The sequence below is a fragment of the Mytilus galloprovincialis genome, chromosome 5, assembly GCF_965363235.1.
Source record: "Mytilus galloprovincialis chromosome 5, xbMytGall1.hap1.1, whole genome shotgun sequence".
NCBI lineage: Eukaryota > Metazoa > Mollusca > Bivalvia > Mytilida > Mytilidae > Mytilus > Mytilus galloprovincialis.
Window position 1 is genome coordinate 28,621,191 of NC_134842.1, and position 24,958 is coordinate 28,646,148.

Consider the following 24,958-nt stretch of genomic DNA (forward strand, 5'->3'; position numbering starts at 1 on the left):
GTAAAATGGCTAGATGGGGTAAGCGAATCCTTCACAATAAAACAAGGAGTTAGACAAGGTGGGATACTCTCTACTCATCTATGATCTATATAAAATATTTGTGCAGGATTTGTTAGTTGAGCTAGAGCAGAATTCCCTGGGTTATCATCTAGGAGACATCTATATAGGAGCACCAACCTGTGCCGATGATATCGCCTTCATCTCAAATAATGAGCATGAGCTCCAAATAATGTTGAATGTTATAGACAGGTATGCAAAGGAACATCATTACAAAATACATCCTACAAAAACTGAAATAATCGATTGCTCAAAAATTAAAACTGATTACAACTGGACTATGGATGGTAAAAAAGTAAAAACCACTGATTGCAGTGAACATCTAGGAGTAAAAAGAACAGATGGTTCAGAAAATAACTTCAACGTAAAAGACAGAATTCAAACAGCAAGAAGAACAAGGTATGCTCTTATGGGATCTGGAGTACATGGCACCAATGGACTCAACCCAGAAATCTCCTACCAAATTTATAGAACATATGTTATACCAAGATTAATATATGGATTAGAGGTACTTCCATTAACAAAATCTAATCTTGAAGATCTAGAGAAATTTCACAGGAAGAATTTGAGACACCTACAGTCCTTACCAGAAAGGACATCAAATGCTGCTGTCCTACTGTTTTTGGGAGCCTTGCCGATAGAAGCTGAAATACACAAGAGACAACTATCACTACTATATTCCATTATAACATGTGACAATACCAAAATCAAAGATGTCATGAACAGACAGATAGCTACCAATTTCGATAACAAGAAAAGTTTCTTCAGCAAAATACTGAACATTTTAGAGTTATACAGTCTACCTTCAATCAACATACTTCAAAATAGCACACCCAAAAAAAATGCATGGAAGGAAGAAATCAATAGACAAATTCACAAATTTTGGAATGATAAATTAAAATCTGATGCTTTCAATAAAACCAGTCTTAAATATGTCTGCATAGATAATTTGGAAATAGGAAAAACAGCACATGTATGAAAGCTAAAAAATCAACCCAGAATTGAGATAAGAAAATCCATTGTGAAATCCAGAATGATGACTGGAACTTATATATTGCAATCAGACAAACATAAGTTCACACATTTCTCAACAGAAGCAACATGTCAACTGTGCCATACAGAAAGTGAAGACATAGTACACATGATAACCACCTGTCCTGTACTAAGCACTATAAGAGAGAAATATTTTATAGATATAAAAAAAGACATTCTGGATAGCTGTGGTCCTGCAAAATGGAATACATACTGCAACAATAAGATGGAAATTACACGTCTGATATTAGACTGGAGCAATTTTAAAGAATCCCTTAGTATAGGAATGGAACTGGCAGGAAAGTTAGAGCAGAAAGCTAGAAACCTACTATTCCAACTACATATCAAGAGAATTGAAATATTAGATGCACGGAACATCAAATAATATTGTGTAAAACCAAAGTGTACAGGTATATGAACAATTATACTGTGTATTAATATTCAATATTCAGTGGTTAGTGAAGAAACAAAAACGGATAAATGTTTATACATATAAGAACTGTCTTATTAAAAAATGTTAAACATGGAGAAACAAATATATTCAAATTCTCATTTATACATGGACTAGAGATAGACGATTCAAATAAATGTGTTAGTAAAGGAGACAAAAGGAGGATATTCATCAAATTGAATTGATAATCACCCGAATGCGAGTTCAGCTCTAAATTATGAGTATAATTTAAATTTACAATCTCTATAAAATGAGAAATGTTATCATATAATTAAAATAATTAAAATTAATGACAAGCTCCTGTATTATAAATGATAATTTTATATGATGCCAAAATATTTTTAACCACATTTTCCACTTAAAACAAAGTAAATTTATTACATGATACTGAAACTAAGAATAAGAACTTTGTTTTTAATGACTGTCTTATTTTTATTTTATTTTTTAGCTTTTTAATTAGATAAAAGATTCTAGTTTTTATCAATGAAATTCCACATCGCCAGTCAAGAAAATTGATGTTCACTATTATGAGATATTTTATCATATTAAAATTGATGCAATATATATTTTTACTTTTTAAAATACATACTTGTTCCTTTTAAAATAATTAAGTAACCTCATTTTAGAAAATTAATCTATAACTCTATCCTTTTATAAAAAATAGAATTATATATATATAACTACTATCACTATAGACACTTATTTTGTTTTTGTACAACTTTTAAATATTGTATGGTTAAGTTTTAAAACAAAAACAAAAACATGTATATAAGACCCTCACATGTAAATACTGCTATGGTGCACGTTTCCTTTATTATAATAAAAATAAAATAAAAAGATACAAAATAAAACAGTCTGTATATATATATAAAAACAACATATAAATGAAAGAAAACCTCCTACATAGTGTGCTGTACATAGTTATCTACATACAACCAGAAAAAAAATCTTTCAAAATTTACCCCAAATACTCTAATAATATATATATTAGAGGTGTTCCTATTTAAAGGAAGCTAATACAGAGAAGAAGAAGTTACATTGTAATATTTATCTTGTCATTTTTCATTAATAAATACTGTTTAAACTAAAAGAACTCTTTTTAGCTAAGCCGTGCAGAACTGTACTTTTTTTATTCTGCATCGAAAAGTCTAGTATGACTATCATTACTCTATTATCAGTAAACTATCAATATTTGATTACAGTAACCAAGTGTCATAATCACATGATAAGCAAGGGTGACTGGGGTATAGAAATATGGTCACTTAATTGGTCTTCTCCCGACCGGCAGTAAAACGCTTGCCGAAGTGGGGCGTCCGTTTGGCTGTGCGGGATGTATCAAGTTCGCAGTCACGTCCGTCAGAAGGGGACGTTAAATCCGATGCCTCGTGTAAAGAGAGTGCCACGCTCTTTGCACGTTTTAAGAACCCTTGCAACAACTCTTTGAGGGGTCCGAAGGTGGCCTGTTGCAAGGCAAAATTTCTGTCCCTATCCAATATACCCTCATTTTCCAATGGCAGTCCAAATTTCCCCGACCATCATCCTAGATGGCCTCTTTTACAACAACCTACCTATTGTATTTATTGTGAACTTGTTCTCGTCCTGAATATGCATGAAATATTTGCCACTGGACGTTAAGCAACCAACAATCAATCAATCATGATAAGCACTGGCTTAACTGGGTGCCTCTTTTATGGGTATCTTTATATCATTGATTTGTATGTTTGGCCACAGTTTGTGTTGCTTTTACATGGACACATGCACGTCTGACTCTGTACCAGCCTTTTCACGCATGATTTAAAAGTAATACTGAACTTTCTCGGGGTGGGGTTACATCTAGCTAGCTTAAAAACAAAGGAGGATGTTCACGAAGAGTTGGAATTGGCCCTAATTAAGATGCATGGTTTTTTTCTCTCAATCAGATAAAATAAAAGAACCTACAAATTTCATATAGAAATACGTGTGATAATAAATACTATTAACAAAATACATTTTTTTGCACCTTCCTTTAAAAGTTGGCATTCCTTTAAAATTTACGAAGCTATGGTCTCTACAGAAAAAAATAAAATTATATATTGGTATTTAAACGTGAATTTTGGTAAATTTTCCAATACTTTTAATTGTTTTTGGCTTAATTAACCTAAAGATTTGTATAGTACTCTAGAAATCCTTGATTAACCTTGACCAACATCCACGATCAAAAACGTTTTTATATCAATGAATTTTATTTCAATATTGAAATCTTTTGGTTACAAAACATTTTTAATCGTAGTTGGTGTCCAAGCTTTTAGGTCTGAAAATTGCACACAGTTATTATATGTTGACAAAAACTTCCAAATGATGGGCTCACTTTGGAGAAAACAATCACGGTACTTATATGAAAAGAACTGATTTATTTAGCATTGAGGCTTTTGAAATAGACCAATTTACGCATCAAATCGTAACCTTGTTGTTTTTTTTATGATTAAGTTGCCAATTAGACAACTAGTACTCTTCACAAGAGACCATATGACACAGTAACAACTATAGGTCACCGTACGGCCTTTAACAATGAGCAAAGCCTATGCCACATAGTCAGCTATAAAAGGCCCCGAAATGACAAATGTGCGGATTTCGTTTTTTGTAAATCTGTTTTAAAATGTTTCATTTTCAATGCTTTAGTATTTCATTTAATTGCAACATTGAAAAAAAATACAAACAAACAAAAATGTGAGAAATGTCATCTTCATTACAGCAGAATGCATTGAGTGTGTAAGTAAAGATAATAACTTTGGTGAGCTAGCTGAACCTAGCTGAAACATGACGTCATTATAAGGCTAGGTAAACCATCCTCCTGAAAGAGTAGACAAGTTCGACAGATACCTAATCTATCGGTCTGTAGGACCAGACTATACTCTAAAAGGAGGCCCTCAGGTTAGTGTACCTAACTTAATAATGACTTACGGTTCAGCTAGCAAGCAAGCTTACTAAAGAGTCTACCTTCACACTCATTGCATTCTGCTGTAACTGAAATAACTAAATACCTTCATTATCCTGTTTTGATAAACATCGTCTGGTATTGAGTTGTAAAGTCGATTAAAGCCAAAACTAATAGTATTGTTATACATATTCATATGCATATGCAAATTCACGGTACAACAATCTGATACATGTATTGTGGCATTGCACAACAATCTATATATGTGGGAAGATGTGGTATGAGTGCCAATGAGACAACTCTCCATCCAAGTAACAATTTATAAAAGTAAACCGTTATAGGTCAAAGTACGGCCTTCAACACGGAGCCTTGGCTCACACCGAACAGCAAGCTATAAAGGGACCCAAGAATGGCAAGTGTATATATATAAAACCATTCAAACGGAGAAACCAACGGTCTGAACTATATAAAAACGAGCAACCAGAAACACCATGAACCAAATTAGCAGACGACAACCACTGAACATCAGATTCCTAGTTCATTTATAAAATATGCAGTAACTTCCCAGTATAAAGAAGTTTTGCACAAAAAGCCATGCGCATGGTTATGTTTTTTACTGTTTTATTAGTTGTTATTGGCTTTGAACTTGTTGTCAGTAAAGTTCTGTGATTACTCTTAGATCTGTACCTAGTGTCTTTTTTGTTGTTGTATGATTGCACCAATACCCACGTTCGGTTTGTGCTTTTCTTACTTGTTTTTCTGCTTTGTACCAATCTGATGAGTTAAGTCGTTTCAACTAATTTTACAGTTTGTTTATGTTGTTTATATGTTGAACTGTTACACCACTGCCAGGTTAAGGGAGGGTTCTATATGTGTTTTTTTCAAGTCATAAATCTGTTATTCAGTGGTTGTCGTTTTTTGCTCTATATCATATTTGTATTTCGTTCCTTATTCTAAACATAAATCAGGCCATTACTTTTCCTTGTTTGACTTGTTTAACATTTGTCACTTCGTGGCCTTTTATAGCTGACTATGCATAATGGGTTATGTCACTTGGCGTCTGGTGGAGATTTAACGTGTGTCAATTGAATCAATTATATACCATATCTTCTAATCAAGAAATCAAAAACCTTAATCTGTAAATCATTTCTGCGAAAATCCCTAGCTGAACTACAAATGTTATATGATTTTGATTAAAGTTAATGTTGCCGCAAATGATGAATTAAAAAAACGGGTTTCAAAAGCACGGTCAATTAGTTTTTGGTCAGATAATATGGGAATTATGTATAAGGTATACATATATATATCATAACCGTTCATATACTTAACTTTATTACCTACGAAATTGGTTTTCTTGAAGTCTTCATCAGAATGTTTATGCTCCATAAATAATTAATTCCCGTGGTTTTTATATAATGTAATTGCAGTATCGAATAATGCAGTGATTTTTAATGTAAACAATTAGTTTGTGCATACACTCATGGACCCAGCAAAGATGGAGATACAAAAGTACATGATCTGCTGCTGTCCTCGGAAATCTTGTGTCTTCTTTTCGCCGGGTTGCCTCATTGAGCGTTCATCTCGACTGCTTAAGTGTAAAATAAACAAATATATTTTAGTTACCATACATATCAAATCAAACATGGCTGTCAAAACTTATGACATTTATGAAAACATATATTATAAACCAAATATGACAGACGAGATTAAGAAAAAATATCTATCCATGGGACGGTAACCCATGGGACCTGTGTTATAAACATAAAAACTCTTTAAAACGACACATATTTTTACTGTGACTTTAGACCTCTCCATGATTAGGGAATGATGCATTTATATATTTTTAAAACATAAAGTCACAAGAAATCGCATGAGATTGTGTCAAATATTGATATAAACGTAAACTTTTTATACTTGAAAATGTGGAAAAGACCCGGCATGTTTCTATCATGCCTGGGATGTCGCATGTCACTTTTCTGAAATTTTATCATAACACTGGAATAAAAGGGATGAGCCCAAAGTATACCCAAGTCCTTTCAACTGCAAATGAACAAAAAATGCAGACGGTAAAAATGTATGTGTTTATAGATATTTATCAATAATTTCAATATAGGATGTTGGATTTAGATTCAGATTTGAAAGACATTGAAATTGGATGTTATTGTTTTTTCAGCCGATTAAAGTTAACAGTTCAGTGGTTGTTTTTTTGTTTGTGTGAATATAACATATATATATATATTTTTTTAATATGATGATCTTATATTCCGTATATTGATGGTATATTGAAGTATACTAAAAAAACATTTTCTGTCTTCTAAGATAAGATAAGATAACTTTATTAGCACTAACACATTGACAAAAAATGGTTATGGCAACAAATTAAAGACTAACTACAATAACATATATATACAATGAAGGAGTGACAGTGGATAATTATGAGAGAAATATATAAAAAATAAATGAGAAGCATATACATTATTACAAAAATCAAGTACCTTTTAATAATGAGTTTCTCACCAACAAGCATTCATTCAAATAGTTGACAACAATTTTTAATATTGTTTGGGAATTACTATTTAGAATTGATATAAATAAGTTATATGATAAGGAAGAAAATTTGTTGTTCAATAGAACATTATTTAATTTTTTAATAAGGTTATCTCTCACATATTTATAGGAGGAACATTTTAAAAGAAAGTGAAGTTCATCTTCAATGTCTCCATTGTTACAGCAAAGACATACCCTATTCTGCTTTGGTATTTTTAGATATCGCCCTCTTTCAATAGATAAAGTATGAGCACTTAACCTCAATTTACATAATGTTGATCTATCACTTTTGGATTTGCATTGATCAACATACGAGGGTCTTTTATTTGGTTTATAAAGTATATTAAAAAAGTTCATTTTTTTTATTTTGATTGATGTCAGTCTCTTGCTTTTGGAAGGCTATATCATTGATTCTCTCTTGAATGTGTTTTAAATACATCTTAATATCAATAGGATTTAGATTAATAAAATAAAAACCAAGTCTTGAAATGAGATTTTTCATATTTATTATCCAAGAGTTATTTTTTTCAGTTGCTTTATATATTTTTAGGGCAAGTGAATTATTTGATTCAAGTATATGAAGCCAATATTTTATTGCTGAAAATTCTATTCTGGTATATAAAGGCAATCTATTTAGCTCGGCTAAACATGCAGCATTTGATGCTTTACAATGTATTCCTAGAATTTCTTTAATAAATTTATACTGCAAGTGTTCAAAGGGATCTGAATCCCTGTGTTGTTTGCCTATTCCCCATCCATTCTAATTTGCTTAAGAACGTGATTTACAATCTTTCTGATTGGAAAGTAGATCGGATAACACCAAGAAATGTTGGTGTCTTTTAAAAAAAATATTCAACATGATGTGTAATCCCGCGTAAAAATATATAAAATTAAAGTGAAAGTAAATGAAACAAGAGTTACTTTCACTTTCAATGCTTGACACGCCCACCTCGTGAATAATAAGGAAGACGATATCGATGCAAATCGTTTCCTCTCTGTATTTTCGACACAATAAGTGTTTATCCAATTCAATGGTTACAGATAATTTTAAATATTACTTTGAAATCAACCAATATTTGAATTTTTAGAAACATATGCTTTTGCACATCCTTATTTTGTGGTCTGTATGAAGCTTACGGATCTCCAAAAGGAAAAGTGGGTCACAACTGACACTCCCCTAAACAAAACGTCAGAGGAAGTTCTTGGTGAATGTCATACATGATACAACTGTGCAGGAGCTTACAATAATGCCTGGATATTCAGAAGGTTTCGTCGAAAAATTAAAGAAAAGATGTTATTGCTCGATTTGTGGCTTGCCAATGAAAAATCCCGTCAAGATAACAACATGTGGTCACCGATTTTGTGAGAGTTGTCTGCAAGAATTTCTAAGGTAAGTCAACACCTGTGGTTATTGATTTTGATATGCATACTATGGAATCTGGATCAGCTGTGTTGTTCCAGAGATCTATGCTGAAAAATTAACTAAAATATTTTATTTTTCGGACAATTATTTCAGAACACCCAATATGAACTGCACATAATTTAGTCATTAAACTCCACATTCTATTTTAAATTTCTTCATATTTCATGTACCATTTCAAATTATCTCAGTGTCAGAAACAATTTCTTTTCAAAATATGCAGTACTGGCAGATCAAATCAACAGCCTGAATTGTAAATGGATAAACTATTGAAAACTAAAAGCAGAGTTCTATTTTTCACTTTTTTATAGAAAAAAGTTTTAAAAGCTTATTTTAATTAAAATTAACTTAAATATTAGTTTTTAAACTTGCCATCAAAGACTGGTTAGACTGTCAAGAATACAACATTTTTTAACCTGACATGTCAAACAGACAGAGTCACATACACATGTTTGTTTAAAACATGTATGCAGCTGCTTTGAATATATTCTGTAGATTGTTGGTGCACTTACTGCAAATATTATTAGATCTCACTTTTTACTTATTTGATAGAAGGAAATTTTGAGCAGTGAGGAAAAAAGGGCTCGGGTGGTGAATAATCACATTCGAAAACTTTTAAATTGACAGAAATGGTCTGGAGAAGTTTGTTTATTAATGAAATATCAGCATAGTTAAGATTTCTTTAAAAATATTTGATCTTGCTTGATTTAAACTTTTAGTAAATAATTTAACCTCATAAAAAATTTCAGTTTTGGTAATTTTTTCAGAATGTGGTTTTTTTTATAACAATTTATATTTTTTCTTTCACAATATGTTAAAGGACAATTATTAAAATTGTAAGGTCATTATTATGTATAGTATTACTTATGGGGAAAATTACTAATTGATATTTTATATATTATAGATAATAACATAACCATAAATTACTGTTAACATTTATTTGTCTGGGTGTAATTATTTACAAGTGTTAGTATTTAAGTATTGGTTTGACAAAAACATGATTATGACATAAGTTACTTATCTATTTGTCATGTAAATAGGTATATACTCTCACCTTGAAAATTACCTACATAGGTAAACAAAAATAGCATGTGATGAAACCGTTCCCTTTAGGTATTAATAACATGTACAACCTCTAAACTTAAAAGGATCATAGATGAGTTCTTATAGAAACTAGATGATTAAAATATCATCTTTTATATTACATATATTCTGTAATATGCATTAGAAATTAAGTTCTCATATTTGATGTTTTAAATAATGTAAATTTATAATAATGACAAAACCATTTCTTTATTTCATCTTAAAATTTTTATCAAAGGTCACCGTTTGACTAATTGCTTTAAGGTGAAAAGATTTCAGCTGAACTTAATGAAATAATTTTCACACTCCTCTTTTAAATTGGTGCAATATATATAAAAGGTGATATAATTACCAATAATTATAGATCACTCATTAAATGGGGATTACCTTAATTGGTTTGGATGACCTTAATCCTTTGATTACTTATCTGGACAACTCCTAATTAACAGGTAGATATAAAGTACAGGTGAATATAAGTTATCATTATGGATATGAAGCCTTACAAGAAGAAGCACATGGAAATGTTTTTTGCCTGTTCTGGTGGAAATTTGTTAGTATCAGCTTTATTACAGTTAAAGAATTATTTATATCAGTGCTGCAAGTGAACGCTGGAAAATAAGATGCATACACAAGCACTTATGAATGCTGGAAAAAAAGATGCATTCACAAGCACTTATGAACTCTGGGAAAAAAGATGCATTCACAAGCACTTGTGAACACTGGAAAATAAGATGCAATCACAAGCACTTGTGAACTCTGGAAAATAAGATGCATTCACAAGCAATTGTGAATACAGGGAAATAAGATGCATTCACAAGCACTATTAATGCTCCTGTGCATAAAACAAACCAGTTCTGTATTGTCAACTCCATAAATTGAAATTAACATGCTACAGTGGCGGATCCAGGGGGGGGGGGGGGGGGGTTCCGGGGGTTGGAACCCTCCATTTTTTTTGACAGATCAATGCATTTGAATGATAGCATATAGTTGGACCCCCCCCCCCCCCCTTTACTCTGGGTTGGGAACTCCCCCTTTTTAAAACGGCTGGATCCGCGCCTGTGCTAACACTTTACAGTTTATTACTTTTTTGGTTGCAGTTGGATATATATATATATATAAGAATTTTAAGAATTAAGAATAAGAATAAGAATTTTATTAATCTAATCAAGAACCCATAAAGGGCATCATTTTACAACACAATATAATTGGAAAAAGCAAAACAGAAAACTAATACATACTTTAACGATCTTTAACGTATATATTGAGGATGTAAGTCACCCTTAGTTAAAAAAAATATAAATTTGCTGTGTAAACACACTAGATTTGGAAATTAATCTTGCTTGTGCAATTGCAGTAAACTCTTACTGGTCTAATTATGTGCAAGTGTTACCAGGGCCTTGTTGACCTTAAATCCTTGTGACAAACATTCATATATTTTTTTATTTAAAGTGGTATTACTTAGTTTTGAATGAAAACTATGCAACTTTACTATCAAAAATTACAAGCCATTATAGTTTGGTTTTATTTCTTTTCATTGGTACAAGTTTTCTTGGGTTGCAGAAAAACTGTATTTACATTGTATAAACGATTTTGTGGTTTTAAACAAATTTCACTTTCAGGTCGATGGGAAAATTCTTTTTGATTGAACGCTTAAAATTGCTGTTCACCTTTACCCTCGAAATCCACAAAATTATTTCTCCATGAATTATGATGAATCCCCAGAACTTGAGAGAAATTTATCAACAGAAAATCGTTGAAACATTTTTAAGTTCATAATACATGTACATTAAACCTTATTGAATTGATGTGAAATCCTTGCTATTAAAACAATATTGATTTAGTGAGTTTTTATTGGAAGTTAAATCTATGCTACTTAGATTATATATATTTACAGCATCAATAAAAGGGTATAAAACCTATATAGAGACATTTAAACTGTTTGTTTAACTTCATATTGATTTTGTTTAGGATGGGTGGAGTTAACGAAAAATGACTGTCCTCAAAAAGTTAATAGATTAGTTTCAGGATGGGTTGCCGTTTGTAGTTGATGGATATTTACTTTCCAAGGGTTGATCATTTAAAATGTTGTTGGTAGTTGTAGGAAGATAAACTAGGGTGTATTTTTTTAAAGTCGTCTATGAAAAAGAGATTTTTTTTTTATGAAATCAATTTGAAATTTCTGCATCAGAAAATGTGTGTAATATGATAAAGTGAGAGCTCTAGAATATATTGGGTTGGGCCTTAGGCTTTAGTTTCTCTTAGAACTAGAAATATTCTTTCAACAATGTTGTTTTTACCTATATTTTATTTCCGCTGATATCAGCAAAAAATAGTCTAAGTATAGATTACCATAGATTGCTTGTAATTTGCATTGTACATGTCAGTTTTGTTTAACTTGCTATCTTAGTTAAACAAAATATGCACTAATCTAGACATCAAAGGTTTTCATAGACAGGTATTTTAAAAATTTCAAATTTGTATATTCAATTTTGACTTTTAAAGTTAGAAACATATCAAATTTTGAAGGTATTAAATTTTTAATCAGCTTATATACACAATGTACTTACTTTTTGATCTGATTTATAAAATTACATATTATGGTAAATTTTTTTAATAAATTTGATATTGTATTACATATTGAGTATTCTATTTTATCAAGAAAACATTGAATTCATGGAATGCGAGTTACACATAGAATGAAATCGGAAAATATGCATTTCAATATATTTATGAATGATTCTAAATTTTGCATAAAATTCACAAGTCCCAAAGAGTTGTTCTACAGAAATAGTTGCGTTTTAAAGAGAGGCCGGTGATACCAAACATTTCTTTTGTATTTTTGACAAATGTTTAGGTCACATTTGGGGAACTGCAAATTGCATGCAAGTCTGACATGCCTACTGTGAACTTCTGCAGAAGTTCAAATTTGCTTTAAATAATAAAAGGTTCACTAAGGTCTCAAAACTTTTTGATTGCAAGTGCCCTTTTGATATATCTATTTTAAATATGTTTTTGCAAGTCAACAGTTGCCTTAATTTTGCTACATTGTATAAATAAGTAGATTTCACTGTTATTTACCAGCATTGAAACATATGCTTCATCAAAAGCATTTAAAGAAGTGCACCAATATCATTTATTTAGAACTATCAGTTTTGCAATTCTACTATTTAGTTGTAACCATTCTTTGAATTGTAACATAAAACCCACAGTATTTGATAAAAGCCTTTATAAGTCTCTAGTTTGAGTTATATGGCTATAACAGATATATTTAATCTTTAAACTGTATCGGGGTTATGGGTTGTTAATAAACCATGGAAATGCATTCTTAAATAGATCATTTCCTAACCCTTTAAAATATTAAAGTGGAAAACACAATTTGTGATCATTTGATTAAAGTGAGATCCTTTGGTGTTTAAAGCAAATATTACAAGAAAAGATTTGTTATAATGTTTAATATTTCAATTATTTATCCGTCAGCTAGGGGTTACGACAATAAGTTTGTGTAATCATTAAATGATCTGTTTTTCCTGCTCTTTGTCCAATGTTTCCGTGATTTCCTGTGGAAAATGAATTTTATTTTTAAAGTTCATAAATATTTTGACATTTATACAAAGGTTCAGTCCTTCAACTAGTATCTGTTGAATGTATGTATTATATGACAGAAACAGGGTTAATTGAGGAAGTGCATTGTTAGGATCAGAAACGTTTTGATCCATGAATGGATCTCTCAATCATTAAAGGGACATATATTTCTGGCTTTTATACCCACCACTATGGAAAATGAAGTTTTAGGGATATAAATATTTTTTTCTTTCCATCCAACTGCCAATGTATATCTGATGACTCTGATGGACTTCATTATGTATGTATATGTCTGTCCCAAATCAGGAGCCTGTAATTCAGTGGTTGTTGTAACTGTTGATGTGTTACATATTTATTATACCCGAGCTTTGAAAAAAAGGGGGGTATACTGTTTTACCATCAGTCCATCAGTCCGTCAGTCTGTCAGTCTGTCAGTCCGTCCGTTCGTCCATCCGTCCCATGAATATTTTTCGTCACATTTTTCTCAGGAACTACACTATTAGGATTTCTGAAATTTAATTTCAGGCTTGATATAAGTCAGCTATACTGTGTGATGCGTTTTCAGATTCATCACTCGACAACTTCCTGTTTACCGAACACTTGTATTATTTTTACACCTGATAGCCAAGTTGAAAATTTTTCGTCACATTTTTCTCAGGAACTGCACTACCAGGATTTCTGATATTTGGTTTCAGACTTGATATAAGTCAGCTATACCGTGTGATGCGTTTTCAGATTCATCACTCGGCAACTTCCTGTTTACCGAACACTTACCATTTTATTTCGTCGCATTTTTCTCTGCAGGAACTATAATTCCAGGATTTCTGAAATTTGGTTTCAGGATTTATATAAGTCAGCTAAACCGTATGATGCGTTTTAAGATTCATCACTCGACAACTTCCTGTTTACCGAACACTACTATCATTTTACACATGATGGCCAAGTTGAAAATTTTAGTCGCATTTTTCTCAGGAACTACAATGCCAGGATGTCTGTATATAAGTCAGCTATACTGTGTGATGCGTTTTCAGATTCATCACTCGGCAACTTCCTGTTTACCGAACACTTACATATTTTTACACTATTAACATTATCCACTTGCGGGGGGGGGGGGGGGGGGGGGGGGGGTGTAATTATCAGTGAGCAGTAGCTCACAGTTACACTTGTTTTCTTCATTTTTAACCGGATTTTTGTGACAAAAATGTTGGTTATTGATTTGGGGATGTACGGTTGGCGGGCAGGCGGGCGGGCCGCAATCAAATGTTGTCCGTGCATTAACTTGTGAACTGTTCAACCAAAGCTTTTAAAATTTAATATGTTGTTACTGACAACTAAATGAAGGTCAAGTTCAATAATGACAATTTTGACTTTTACCGTTCAGTAGTAATGGTTCTTGAAAGATTAAAAAATAGAGTTTCCAGTAGTGTCCGTGCATTTACGCATGAACTGTTCTACCAAAGCTTCCCAAATTTTAATATGTTGTTACTGATGACAAAATGGAGGTCAAGTTCAATAATGACGATTTTGACTTTTACTGTCAGGAGTTATGGTTCTTGAAAGATTGAAAAATGGAGTTTCCAGTCGTGTCCGTGCATTTACGCATGAACTGTTCTACCAAAGCTTCCCAAATTTTAATATGTTGTTACTGATGACAAAATGGAGGTCAAGTTCAATAATGACGATTGTGACTTTTACTGTTCAGGAGTTATGGTTCTTGAAAGATTGAAAAATGGTGTTTCTAGTCGTGTCCGTGCATTTTTTAATGAACCATTCAACCAAAGCTTTTGAAATTTTTATATGTTGTTACTGATGACAAAAAAGAGGTCAAGTTCAATAATGACGATTTTGACTTTTACTGATCAGGAGTTATGGTTCTTGAAAGATCGTAAAATGGTGTTTCCATTCACGTTGTTGCATGTACTCATGAACCATTCAATCTAAGCTGTTCAAATTTTAATGTTGATACTGATGACAAAATGGAGGTCAAATTTGATATTGACGATTTTCACTTTCACCATTCATCAGTAATGGTTCTTGTGATATTGTGACACAAATAAATATTAATAAATCTGGTTTGCTGTCGTTGTGACAGCCTCTTGTTTGTACATTAATTAGGCTGTTAGTTTGCTTGTTTAAAATGTTTTAAATTTGTTATTTCAGGACCTTTTTTAGCTGACTCAGGTATGGGCTTTGCTCATTTTTGAAGGCTGTCACTGTTAATTTCTGTGTCATTTGGTCTCTTGAGGAGTGTTGTCTCATTGGCAATCATACTATATCTACATTTTTGTAATCATGAATGGAAAAGAAAGAGAGATAATATAGATGTTCAAATAAAAGACTAGTGGACCTAAGAAGACATGATTCTGACTTAATTATGAGCTTGTTTTATATAGTCTTTATACGGTTATCTAGCTCTAGTCAATTTGGGGCTCTTTGTCATGTTGATAGCTTGCTGTTTGGCCTGAGTCAAGGCTAGGTGCTGAACTTATAATTGTTAACTTATTTTACATTGTGACGTGGATGGAGAGTTGTATAATTAGCACTCATACCACATTTTCTTATTTATAATATGACTAATATTATTAGACAGATTGCCAATACCATATGAATTTGTGGTACTTAGCAGCAAGATTAATCTAGATCAGACCATGAATACATGTTCCCAAGTTCCATGTACTATTCTAACAAAATGCAAAGATGAAATACATTTAATTGTTCTTGAACATCTTGAACTTTATGTTTTTAATTTGTGAGTAGAATTATCCGAGGACTGAATAAAAATAAAAAAAGAAGACAAACAGGCAAAAACTAGTTGTTTGAAAAGATTCAATACACATGTATTTCAACAAGGATTTATATAGTCAGACTTACAGTGACTTTATAAATCCTGTATTTTAACGAAGAAAAACCTTTAAACCAGTCACACTTGGAAGCATTGTCAGTATTAATTTAAGTTAATTAGGAATACAAAGGATAATGTGGCAATGTTATTAATGAAATCCCAATTTTATAGAAAAGAAAAAGAATTAACAAAAATAGTATATGTACTGATATATTTTCATTGGAATATAATTACCTTAAAAATCGTTATATCATATGTAAAGGATAAAAACAATCCTTTCCCCTAAAAACGGCCGTGCGCTTTATTTAGGGGGTGTGTTTTTAAATCTGGAAAATAAGGTATGTATATTATTATTTAAAAGTAAATCTTTTGGTATTAACAACCAACCAAGTTCAGTTTATAAAGTTTGGCTTTGTCTTTACTCTCAACCTCAGTAGTGGTTCCTAAGTACAGCATACAAAATTGTCCTGCCATTGTATGTCCTATGGAAAATGGAAACTGTGCAATCCCTATGTCTTTAGTGCTGATGTATGTTATCAGGTTTCCTGAGGAATTTAAGATATGAAGTGCATAGTTGTTAGAGTCAACAACAATAACATTGTCAGCAGGCGTTGTTGTTAAATCTGTTGGTGAAAATGGAGTATCTTCAGTATTGATGACTGGATGTCCAGAATAGGTATTTATTATGTCCTCATGTCCAAGAACTACCACTTTACCTTCATCTTCATCTCCTAATGTATCAATCACAAAAATATTTTCATTGTTAGTTGCATCTATTTTCGATGGGTAGGTTAATGAAATACCTTTAGTTTTGTCCTCACCGTACATCTTCTCATGATTCCCATCTTGGTCCATCACTATCACAATGCCTTTGTCTTCTGTATTATGTGTAACTCCTACTATAACTTTATTGTTTCTTGTTACATATATAGACCATGGCTCATATGGATCCACATTATAAACAGTTTCTACAACTTTATTTGTTCCACTTTTGATCTGTTTTAGTATTGGTTCATCAGTAGCTATAAGTAAGTCATTACCAAGAGTAATGGCTATCGCGAAAACATCAATATTAAAGCTAGAAATGACCTTCAGTTTATTTCTTTCGCATTTGACTTTCTGTAATCCTGTGTGTGAAGAAAATAATCTCATCCCCTTTTTATGTAACCCTTGACCAATCCACAATGAATCATCTAAGGATATTACTATGTGATACACCCCATCTAAGTTGGTTTGATATTCCTCAACAAGAGTTATATCAACACTGGCAGAATCCTTGCTGGAAGGTGGTGTACTACATATATCTTTGCCAGGTGATGATGAAATCCCGATATCCTTGGTAGCTATAATCCTATGTTCCCCGGCAGTTTTGATTTTAGGATGAATGTTATTCTTACATACACTACACATCAGTAAGTCACACTCCAAACATTTCCATGAAATTTTAGGATCCCGTTCACATAACTGACACTGAATTGGAGATTGTATTCCTAACTGTGGTTTGGATAGGGCCATTTTTATGTGAAAAAATCAGTTTGTACTTTAATCCTTGATGTTGTGGTTATCTTGGTGATAGTAACTATACACATGGAAAAAAGTATTGCAACACCTTGATTTTTTAAAACTTGAAAAATTATCCTCTTATTTTGGATGGAATATGATAAAATATTTGTAAAATGATATTGAAACGTAGTTAATGATAACATTAGCATTAAAACGAACAAAAAATGTATGAACAAAAAATGATTTATCTAACCAAAATTTTTATAACAAAATGAAGTGTTTTTTGTACAAAAAATGCATTTTACAACTTTTACTGTAGTCGAACTTTACAATGTCACACATTTCAAAATTAATCTTTAGATGATTGTTCACATCATGGTTGATCGTTATACGCCAAAGAATTAGTACTTTATGCGCAGCCTCCATTCAAACGGATAACTGCATCACAACATCTTCTGATTCCTGCCATAAGTCGACTAATTTGTTGTTAAGGTAGCAGCAACCATCCTGACGAAGAGTATTGTTTATTTTATGACGTGTTTGAACTAAGGTGTCTTTTCATGCACTTTACGCCAAATAGTGTCCCATATATGCTCGATATGGTTCAAATTCGGGCTACAATTGGGCCAAGAAAGATAAACCGAATTCCATTGGAACAATGGATCTTCCACCACGATGCTAATTTACAACTTTGGCGAGCTCTGCACTTTATTGGATACGGGCAACTGTGTGTATGTTCATAGGCAAAGGTATTGAAATGATCATATCGCACGATAACCAGTAGCGATGAGCCGATCTAGAACAGTTCTTGTTTGAAGGCTCCTGTATGGTCATCACTCTCTTTTTAGAATTGTATTGTTTGCAATGGGTTTCCTTCTGACCAACCTTCAAAATGCTTGATTTTCCCTAGCAGATGTTATAAGGGGTCACTTGATCTCGGAAGGTCTTTAACATCATTTGTTGCCTGATTTATAGCTCACCTGGCCCAAAGGGCCAAGTGAACTTTTCTCATCACTTGGCGTCCGTCGTCCGTCGTCGTCGTCGTCGTAAACTTTTTACATTTTGAACTTCTTCTAGAGAACCACTGAATGGAATGAAACCAAACATGGCATGAATGTTCCTTATGATGTGCTGACCAAGTGTTGTTACTTTGTAGCCGATCCATCATCCAAGATGGCCGCCAGCAGGGGACTAACTTTAACATAGGACCCTATGGGAAATATATCCAAATGTCTTCTTTTAGAGAACCACTGAATGAAATGAAACCAAACGTGGCATGAATGTTCCTTATGAGGTGCTGACCAAATGTTGTTACTTTGTTGCCGATCCAACATCCAAGATGGCCGCCAGCATGGGGACTTAGTTTAACATAGGACCCTATGGGAAATACATACAAATGACTTCTTTAGAGAACCACTGAATTGAATAAAACAAAACATAGCATGAATGTTCTTTATGAGGTGCTGACCAAGTGTTGTTACTTTGTAGCCGATCCATTATCCAAGATGGCCGCCTGCAGGGGACTTCGTTTAACATAGGACCCTACGGGAAAGGCATACAAATGTCTTCTTTAGTGAAAAACTAAATGGAATGAAACCAAACATAGCATGAATGTTCTTAATAAGATACTGACCAAGTGTTGTTACTTTGTCGCCATTGCAACATCCAAGATGGCCGCCAGTGGGGGACTTAGTTTAACATAGCACCCTATGGGAAATGCATACAGAAATCTTCTTCTGAAGAACGACTGAATTGCATGAAATCAAGCATAGCGTGAATGTTCCTTTCCTTATGAGGTACTGGCCAAGTGTTGCTACTCTTAGCCAAATTTTATATTTTTTTATATGATTTCAAAAACCCAAGTAGAATCAGGAGAGCGATACAGGCTCTTGAGAGCCTCTAGTTATTCTCAAAACGACTTATAGTGGAATGGTGATGACCAACAATATGTGCAGTTGTCACAGCGACATACCTGCTTCTCTCGTGCTGATTATCTGCCATCTTGCTGCAGTTATGAGTTGTGGATGACCAATTACAAGGTGTCAATCACATAACTTTATAACTTGGTTATTCAAAGTGTTGAAAACAATGAGGATAAAAACATCTGTTTTATTGTTTACGAGTACAGTAGCTGCATGTGCAGATAAGAACTTATTGAGTCAATATTTATTGATTAAACTCAGGTGATATTTAAATAATGATCAACTAGTTTTATTTCAACAAATTATATCACAAACAAATAAAGAGTGTTTTTTTAATTTGAATTTCAATTTGGTGTTGCAATACTTTTTTCCATGTGTATATTTTAATCTTCTCTAATGATAGTCCAATTTATTTTGATAATTTTGTGAAAAATTATTTACATTTTAAAGTTATGGGGTATGAGATACCTGATTGGGGTCAATTGACTGGCTTATATTATGTCACATAGTGTCCAAATCAACTGTGTACAAGAAAAACAAAACTTAATGTTTTCTCAAAATTTATTCTGAAATTTACTTATATTTGGTATAGTAATGTATTGACCATATCTGTATATATGTTATTACTGTTTTAGATTGGATAATTTTAATCTAATGAAGTTAAGTATTTGGTAGACTCATTTTTGTTGAGCCTGCAACTTTTGTCGCAGAATTTAAGCTCGATATAGGGATAGTGATCCAGTGGCATGGTTAGATTACTTCTTGAAAGCTTTATATTTTAAAAGGTGGAAGACCTGGATGCTTCATACTTTGTATATAGATACCGCATGTTGCGAAGTTTCCGTCTGTCACATGTCCATTTCTACCTCATTTTTATGGTTCAGTGACTTCTTGAAAAAAAAGTACAGATTTTTTTGTAATTATGAGCAATAGCATATCTATAGTTGGTATGTGCGTACCTTGCAAGATCCTATTAGACATGCCCATCAGACAGTTTTCACTTGACCTTGACCTCATTTCATGGATCAGTGAACAAGGTTAAGTTTTGGTGGTCAAGTCCATATATCTAAGATACTATAAGCAACAGGTCTAGAATATATTCAGTGTATGGAAGAACTGTAAGGTCCACATGTCCATCTGGCAGGTGTCATCTGCCCTTGACCTCATTTTTATGGTTCAGTGGTTGTAGGTAAGTTTTTGTGTTTTGAACTGTTTTTCTTATACTGTATGCAAAAGGTCTACTATATTTGGTGTATGAAATGATCGTAAGGTATACATGTCTGACCTTGACCTCATTTTCATGGTTCAGTGGTCAAAGTAAAGTTTTTGTCTCGCCTTGACGGAGTAAAAAAAGCAAGACATAGGTATGCTGTCTACGGCGGCGGTGGCAGCAACAATGTTTTAGTTTGTGATTAGGTCTAGTTTATGGTAAACCACAAGTGGTAGGTCACTCATATTTGATATGCAGTTGTATAAGCATTGGCACATCTCATTTCCATGGAGATTATTTGGCCCTGCCCCCTCAGTCATGGTCTATTGACTTTGAAACTTTTGCTTATTTTACATGTATTAGTTTGTGATTAGGTCAGTTTAGGGGGAACCACAAGTAGTAGGTCAATAATATTTGGTATGCAGTTGTATAAGCATTGGCATATCTCATTTCCATGGAGACAATTTGGCTCCGTCCCCTTAGTCATGGTCTATTGACTTTGAAAATTTTGCTAAGTTATCATGTATTAGTTTGTGATTAGGTCAGTTCAAGGGGAACCATTAGTGATAGGCCAATGTCAATTGGTATTCAGTTGTATAATCATTGGCACATCTCATTTCCATGAAGAATATTGGGCCTCGCCCCCACGGTCATGGTCTATCGACTTTGAAAATTATCTTAGTTTATATGTATTAATTTGTGATTAGATCAGTTTAAGATGAACTGCTAATGTTAAGTCAATGATATTTGGTATGCAAATTTATTGGCATTTGCAAGTATCGTTTCCATGGAGATTATATAGCCCCACCCCCTCTTCATGGTTCATTGATTGAAATTTTTACATAGTTTACAAGTTAATGTTTGTGTTTAGGTTTGGGAACGACTTTTAATAAGTCAATGCTATTTGGTATGCAGTTGTACATGTTGTATTAGCATTGGCACATCTCATTTACATGGAGATTGTTTAGCCATGTAACTCAGTCATGGTTTATTGACTTTGAATATTTGCATAACTTGTGTAAGATGTTAAAGTATTGCTATTTTGATTTCAACATTTGCATAATCAAAATTACAAAAAGGCGAGACATATCTCTGTTATAACAGTTTATTGAGTTTTTGGTCTTTTTTCTAATAATATATGCAATAGGTCAACTATATTTGGTGTATGGAAATATTTTATGATCTATATGTAAGTCATGCAGGTTTTATTTTACCTTGACCTCATTTTCATGGTTCATTGATCTCTTAACTTTTTGTGTTTAGGTCTGTTTTTCTTGAACTATTATAGTACTGGATCAATTATATTTGTTGTATGGAAAAATTGTTAGCTGTACATGCCTGCATAGCATGGTTCATCTGACCAAAACTTTTCTGTCAGTGTGAGATTTCTTTCAATTTTTACCCTGCATTGCCAGAGGCTTGAATCCATATTGCTGCCCATCCTTCTTCATGTCCAAAACATGTACTTAATTTGTGTCCTCTCCAACTCAGAATTTTTATAGCCTCGCAACTTGTTGGGGCCATATATAGTTTTACCCTTATTTGTCATTCCCTCCTTTATACAGACTTTTTTCAAAATATCTTTACAAATATATATATAAATTGAGCTTGTTTTTATGTATGTCTACAATGGTAAGTCAAAGATCTAGTTTAAAGTTTGGTTCTGCTCTATTGCAATTTGTTGAAATTATGACTGGATTCTGTGAAAAATCCTGTTATACCATTTATTTTTTAAACGCCTTCACATATTGAGCTGATTTTAAGTATGTGAGTCTATTATGATGAGTTACAGATTGAGTGTACATTTGGTTCAGCTCCACTGATTTGTTCTGAAATTACAGGCCTGAGAAACATTCTGTGAAAATAACACATTATACAGGCCTTCATTCTCAAAATTCTACTCATTGAAATGGCTTAAAACTATTTTAGCAAGTAGATTCATATCTTTTTAACCCATATAGTCTTTTGATATTACTATAGGGGCCTTGTTTGCCAAGTGGTCAAGGTAATCAAACTTCTCTATCAATTTATCTATCTTTATTGACTTGGATTATCAGTTTTCCTATCCAAGATTTGGGTTTTCTTCAGACACAATAAAGGCCCTCCATCAATAAAAACTGACGCCTGGTTGTGGTTCTCTCCAGGCACTATTTCGTCTTCAACAAATAAACATTAATCCCAACAAGATAGTCCAATAGTGTTGAAAGTGGCATTAACTGCCAATCAATCAATCCATTAATCAATTTCAATATTATTTAAAATTTTTACATTGATAATACTGTCATTCATATTGAAGATGTATTAGGCAAAATATCCTTGTGTTCATTTGTAAGAGGTCTTAAAGAATTATCTGTTTTCACTATTTTTGAAAGAAATTAACATGATTGTAGACTGATTAATTTGTTCATTGTCAATTAAAAAAATGTACATTTTATCATTATGCTCCAAAAATATTGCCAGTAATGTCTATTAAGATATTATACCAATTTTAATGATGGTGTTGCCCCTATTATGACCATCATTTAAAACATTCATTGATAAGAGCTAATGAAAACTTATCACTGAATATGTGGGAAGGGCAATACTATAAATTCCACTTTAACATGTCAGTTAACATATGAATGTGTTTAATATATTTACAATGGAATAAAATTGTATATAAGGTAATCTATGGTAATTCCCTATCATGTTCAGTTGGGTCGATGCCACTGCTGGTGGACGTTTCGTCCCGAGGGTATCACCAGCCCAGTAGTCAACACTTCGGTGTTGACATGAATATCAATAATGTGATCATTTTTGAGGAAAGACGGCTTCAAGCCGTCAATTCCCTATTGGGGTTGGCCAGAGTATCATTCCCTCACGTCAATCATTTTGTTTTGATAGTTTGGAAACCCCCTCAAAATGTCATACTGAAATTGACAAGGAGAACAGATTGACTTTAAATACATTTTTTACACATTTCCCTTCTGTTTCTCATGAAATTATCGTATATTGAGCATTCCCTTACACTATATACGTTTCTTTTACAGTCCGGAAAAATCAGTATTACGAAATATTCTAAATATATCTAACCTAGTGACGTCATTGTTGGAATGCCACACTACACAGGGATATCCTTTATTCATTATAAAAATCATTCACAGTAGTTGTATACTAATTTAAAATCCGTATTTGTTAAATATAAACCTAATGATGTTTGCTGTAGTGTAGATGATTCACACACCATCATGAAATGCTTGAATCTGAGGCTATAATCAGATAATATGTAGGTCAACTTTCGCGGTAAAGGTTACAATACACCATTAGATTTTATGGGCGCAGCCATTTTATGAGCATAACATAGTATTCAGAATTAAGAGTATGGCTAATCCTGATTGGTTGATATGTGCGCCCGTTATTTTTAATTTTTAAAGACTTCGTGCACTCTGCTTTATACAAAAGGCAAAATAAAAATTATTCCGTAGCTCTAAAGGCACTGAGATGACTTTTCAACGCTAGGACAAGACACCTATTTTTAAGGGCAAAATTGATAGGCATGGGAGATAAGTACAAATATATTATGATCTTTATGTCAGTCACGCAGGTTTAATTTAACCCTGACCTCATTTTCACGGTTCATTGCACAGTGTTAAGTTTTTGTGTTTTGGTCTATTTTTCTTAAACTATAAGTAATGGGTCAACTATATATGTTGTATAGAAGCATTGTTAGCTGTATATGTCTGCCTGGCATGTTTCATCTGACCTTGACCTCATTTTCAAGGTTCATTGGTCTTTGTTTAGTTATCTTGGTTAATGTTAAGTTTATGTGACAGTTGTAATAAAGCTTAACTTTATACCTAGGACTATCAACATAATATCAATGATTAGTATAGAAGGCGAGACATTTCAGCGTGTGCACTCTTGTTATACCCACCACTATGGAAAATGAAGTTTTAGGGCTATGAACATTTTTTTCTTTCTTTCCAACTGCCAATGTATATCTGATGACTCTGATGGACTTCATTATGTATGTATATGTCTGTCCCAAATCAGGAGCCTGTAATCAGTGGTTGTTGTAACTTACCTATTTTTTTTTCCTCCATTTTTTGTACATAAATTAGGCTGTTAGTTTGCTTGTTTGAAATGTTTTATATTAGTTATTTCAGGACCTTTGATAGCTGACTCAGGTATGGGCTTTGCTCATTGTTGAAATCTGTCACTGTACAGTGACCTATAGTTGTTAATTTCTGTATCATTTGGTCACTTGAGGAGTGTTGTCTCATTGGCAATCATACCATATCTACCTTTTTGTAATCATGAATGGAAAATTTTTCCAAAAATATTATTTTAAATAATATTTTTTGAAGTTTTAGCTTCTGCAAAACATTCTTTGTGGAAAGGGGGATAATATAGTTG

General features: G+C 32.7%; 1 protein-coding gene across 2 annotated transcripts in view; it reads left to right on the forward strand.

The window, feature by feature from the left end:
* Positions 1-8,197: 8,197 nt before the first annotated feature.
* LOC143075546 (TNF receptor-associated factor 4-like) overlaps positions 8,198-24,958 on the forward strand; it is a 94,385-nt gene continuing 77,624 nt past the window's right edge. The window contains exon 1 of one of the 2 annotated variants that reach the window (XM_076250991.1): positions 8,198-8,391. In XM_076250991.1, the coding sequence (XP_076107106.1) occupies positions 8,249-8,391 (143 nt within the window). In that variant the 5' untranslated portion in view covers positions 8,198-8,248. Of the gene's footprint in view, positions 8,392-9,974; positions 10,055-24,958 lie in introns of those variants that run through there. The other variant, XM_076250993.1, reaches the window with a different exon arrangement.